Genomic DNA, 4,993 nt, shown 5'->3' with positions numbered 1-4,993 from the left:
TGCAGGCCCAGGGAAGCAGAGAGAGGTGAGGGCGGGGTCAGGACCAGAAGCGGTGCTCCTGGAGCCCAAGAAAAGGGACTGAGTTGCTCTGTGTGAGAAGGATCAGGAAACAGTATTGGTTCCCCAGGTGTCTGGGGCCCCAAGACTAGGAATGGCACAGGGTCCAAGCTAGAGTATAGAATGCCAGGCGGGGGGGCAGGGGGGTGGGGGGTGGGGTGGAAGGGTGAATGAGGCTTAGGGAGTCCCGGCGCGGAGAGCTACGCTATAGACTTACCCCAAGAGGCCTGAGGATACTAGTGCAGGCTAGGAGAGTTAGCTGGTGGTCTATTAATTCTTTTAAGGGTACCAACCTTAAGATTTACTTTGGAATACCAACTCTGAGAGTAAGTTGCTCAATAAATTTTTGCTAGATAGATAACACATAGCACCAGTAGTTGTGTTCCCGGTAGACAGTTTCAACATATATAACTTACTCGCTCAGCAAAGCCGGCCTACACCAGACCGTAGCCGGGAGCTAGCGAACCACCAGCCAAGCCATGGGTTTTAACGCCTGTCCCAACAAAGGCAATCATGCAACTGTGCACCACGAAACACTAAGGGTCCTTTTTCATATAAACTCTACTTCTCATATATATTCTAGTCTTCGTGAAAAGTGCTACCTGCCAACCTGCATAATCTTGTGTAGTCCTGTATCCATCCCCTCACTTGGGTAAAAGTTAAAGCTCAAGCTCACCAGGCTCGTTAAATGCCCTCAAGGTGAAAGCTGGATTTAGTTCTTCAGTTTTCTCTTTCTGTACTTTATGGAACTGAATGCAGAACACAGACAGTGCCTTAGGAGTTAATTTGCTAGTCACTATTTCAATAAAAACACCTATTATTTGTCCCCTTATTAAAAGAACTTGCTAAGAAAGTGTTTACTAATTGCTTCTTTATGTTTTTTTCCAGATATGAACTTTCCAGTTGTTCTCCAGCCTACAAATACAAATGAGAAAACACAGCTAATCAGAGAAGGATCTCGAAGTTACTGCACAGACTCTTGATATTGGGGCCCATGGAGGGTTCACAGTTCCTCTTCTTGATTCAGCCATGTCTTTGGGTGGTCATGGGGGAGGCAGGAACATGAAATGCTGTGAACGTATTAACGTTTGTATTTTATTTTTAGGTTAAGGGGAAGATGATTGCTACATAATTTTCTCAGTATGCAGACTTTCTCTTTGAGTAGAATTCCTAATGAAAAACATTTCGTTTTGATGAATAAAGGCCTGAAGAGTTGGTTTATGCTCTTCACATGAGATAAGACAGTGGCTTTAACAGTCCCTATGAGTCTGATCTTAAGGTGAGACAGACCATCCTTGTCATAGACTAAAGAAGTAGTGTTTCTAAAGAGAAGACCCTCTTAATCCATCTAACTAAATGCAATATTCATATCTACCACAGGTATCATTAATAGAATATGTAGAAGAATTTAGGAGGAGTTTGTGTTTGTGGAGCTCTTTGTTGATATTTAATATGGCTATAGAAATATGACTTAAAAGAGAAATCACATTCTTTTAAAGTATATCTTAGAAGATTAAAAATAGGCGCTTACTGAAAACTAATGAATAAACCAAGAACAAACATTTTGTGTGTGCTTTTAGATTGTCTTTAAAAATGTCAGAACAAGGCAAAAATATTCAACCTCGCTAAACCTTGTGAGCCAGAGAATCAATGTGAGCTTAAACTAGCTCCAAACAGTGTGTTGACCATTTCCTTAATAAAATAATTTTTATATGACCTGCCCAGGTTAGCAAGACTAAGGAAAAGAGACATATGAAGTAAGGCATAGAAGTTTCACTTCTATAAAGTCACATTTAAAAGCATATCATCCCACTTTGATGGAATTCGTTATGTTGAACAGCTCTGTGCATGCTGGGCATTTCTGAAGTCAGGTCTGTATTTGCTTGTTTGATGCCTATATGCATCATGTGGTAGGGACCACACACTATTTCTAAAATAAAATAGCAGCAGAATTATTTGTTTTTTTCTGAGATTTCTTAGTACTTTATATTTCATTTTCAAGATCTTGTTATATTTTTATATAATATCGCATAAAATGCCATCTTCTTTTTCCATTGTTTCTTATTCCCCCACCACCAAATTATAGTCAATTGCTGCTAAATATACATTGTAAGTGAAAATTAGTGTTATAGTTCTGACAGTTCTGAAGTCATTAAAACTCTGCCCAAATTCTTGAGTTACTGGAATTATTTCCCCCCTACATCATGAGGTAGAAAGAGCCTTGGTTTCAAAGTTAAGAAAACTAATTCTAATCCATGCTGAGACTGGCTATGGGGTAGCTAGCCAAAGGGACATAGCTCCAGACTACACTAGCAGCAGTTCTTTTCTGAGACCTCCATCCAGGCAAAACCAGGATTCATGGCTTGGACAGAGGAATGAATTTCAGGGTGAATCAAATATGAAGCAGAGTTAGATTGGTTGAAAATAGAAAGGTGCTCTAGGAAGGAGAGCAAAGCAGACCCAATAGGACAACTGTGGGTTTTGTTAAGGGAAAGTGGCAGTTATATCTCTTTACAATCAGTATCTGTAGGATTTGCATGATTCTTAAGTTGTATCTCTGAAGACTGCTAGGAAACTGCTATCCTTCTTTCTAGGATTGCCCAAAGGATGTAAGTTTTAGAAAGGTTAAAAGTTACAGAATTTGTCTCAGTACACAAAATTGTGAGGTAGACTTCTGAGGGGCATTATCTAGGTCTAGAAGAGAGGAGTCCTAAGGAGGCTACAAGTCATCTTAGCCCTAAGGAGCACAGTCTTTAGCATCTTTGATTGGAGGTGTCTTTGGGAACATATCATTTGGCCCTAAGTAAGAACAATTTATTTAGTCTTTGGCAAGGTGCCTTTGGAATTCACATACTGTCTTGGTGGACCATCTGACCCCATCAATGATGTCTGAAGCCTGAAATTCCCTTTCTATCTCAGCAGTAAAAGCAGAGGGGGTCCTCTGAACAGAGCCTCCCTCTCCCAGCAGTTTCTCCCCATGTCACCACGATTCCTGGTCTTTCTTTCCTGCCTCACCTGGGACGAGGAGAAATGAGAATAAGATGATTAATATGTCTCTGGCTATGAGTTCACGTCTCCTCTGATGGCTTTCTAAGTTGCTAGAAGATGAGATGAAACTTCCAACATGAAGGAACGTCTAGAAAGTCAAGTATTTAGCAAATGTAAGCCACTTTTACATGAAACTGGATGTGCTGAAGCAGACAAATACTGCGTGACTTCTTATGCATATAAACTCTCTTGCCCGACAAGACCTATGAAGACACCCAGTATTAATAGCCCCAATAACCAGCAGTGCCTGGAACTCTGTACTCAACAAATAAATGCTACTTTGCATTTGGAGGAAACAAAAGGCTAAATAGCCCAATCTGTGGGTAATTTGAGCCTTGACCTCTCCTTCCTGTGCTCTCTCTCCAGGAAGGCCAGGCTTATTTTTGAATAACAAGTTACAAATCACAAACTCACCTTCTCTTTCTCACATAAAATTTTTAATTTATTTCTATCTTGTGTAGGCAGTTGGATGGTAGGCACCCATCCAAGGGTGACTAAAGAGCCAGGCATGAACTGGAATCATAATCAAAGTAATAGAATCAAATCCTAGAGGACTTCCACAGGACCGATTTCTGGCTCCAATGATGTGTGGCAAATGGCTCTGAATGAGGGAAAGAATTTTGCAGAATGCTCCTCAGCTATGCACGGATTCTTCACTGAGATGGGACTGTCCAATTTTCCTGTGGCTGTCAAAAAGAACTGCCACCCAGAATCACCTGGGGTTATAACGAATCTATAAGCATCTTAGCAGAGAAGCATTAAAGAAAGGAGTGAGATGCTGATCATCAGCTTTGGCAATGGTCCTGCAGAGTCCAACAGCCCTCTTCAGTGGTACCTGCCTAATCCTTGGTAACAGTCTACCAAAGTGAAAGAGTCTAAAATAATTTATTCTCTTTTAATATTAGAACGTAATCTCACTATGTAGACCAGGCTGGCCTTGAACTCACAGAGCTCCAACCTGCCTCTGCCGCCCAAGTGCTGGTATTAAAGGTGTGTGCTACCATACCCAGTGAGAACATAATCGTAAAACTATACATACAAACACCAAAATACATATCTTATTTTCAGAGTAGTTTATATTCTATTTCTACTTTGCAAATGGTATGTAATCTAAAACCCATTTGCCATTGCTGGACTGGAAATGCATTGACCTGATAGGGCACTCACTACCTGGGTCTCTGACTTACAGAGAGGATTCCAATTAAGATTACATAATCTCTATGATAGACATAAGCAACCCCACCCTCCCTTGGATATGCAGCTCCTGACACCTGGTGTCTGTGAATACACAATCTTTTGTAGCAGAAGGGTGTAGGCAGATGTGACTGTGTATACCTTGAGGTGGGGAGATTATCCTGTGTTTCACAGATAGCTCCAACATAACCACAGGTATCCTTGAAACTGGATTATGGGGTTGGGGGGAGGTAACTATAGATGAATACTCAGAGATATACAATGCAATTGAACCTGAAAGAATGATTAGAGAACTGCTTCAAAGATAGAGGAGGAAGGAAGCTCTGAGCCAAGAAACACAGGCAGCCTCTAGAAGATAGAAAACTCAAGGAAAGGGTTTTTTTTTTTTTTTTTTTTTTTTATAGAACCCCCAAAGAGAAACATTGTTGGATAAAATTGGAGAATCTACAGGTCCAACAGGCAGGGAAATATTTTCAGATTAAAGATCTTTTAATAACTCTGGCCACTGCAAAGGACGTTCTGAGGCTGAGCTCCCAGCAGCAGCCAGGGACTAAGGAAATTTCCTTGCTTACAGGTTACTAAAGGGTTAAAGATCTCTAAGATAACACATGGCCTATACTAAGAGGAATCCAGAGGCACTAGATAAGGGAGTAGGGTCATAATTCAAGCTACCTCTGTTTGGGCTGGGCAACTG

General features: G+C 41.0%; 1 protein-coding gene across 2 annotated transcripts in view; it reads left to right on the top strand.

Annotated features, from left to right (window-relative positions):
• Dnajc5b (DnaJ heat shock protein family (Hsp40) member C5 beta) overlaps positions 1-1,273 on the top strand; it is a 121,558-nt gene extending 120,285 nt beyond the window's left edge. For both annotated transcript variants that reach the window (XM_008850259.1, XM_008850260.1), the window contains exon 5: positions 946-1,273. In XM_008850259.1, the coding sequence (XP_008848481.1) occupies positions 946-1,040 (95 nt within the window). In that variant the 3' untranslated portion in view covers positions 1,041-1,273. The remainder of the gene's footprint in view (positions 1-945) is intronic.
• Positions 1,274-4,993: the final 3,720 nt, after the last annotated feature.

This window comes from Nannospalax galili, unplaced genomic scaffold (assembly GCF_000622305.1).
Source record: "Nannospalax galili isolate Female #2095 unplaced genomic scaffold, S.galili_v1.0 scaffold1005, whole genome shotgun sequence".
Classification (NCBI taxonomy): domain Eukaryota; kingdom Metazoa; phylum Chordata; class Mammalia; order Rodentia; family Spalacidae; genus Nannospalax; species Nannospalax galili.
Note: the sequence above shows the minus strand (reverse complement) of the source record. Positions and strands in the feature narration are given on the sequence as shown.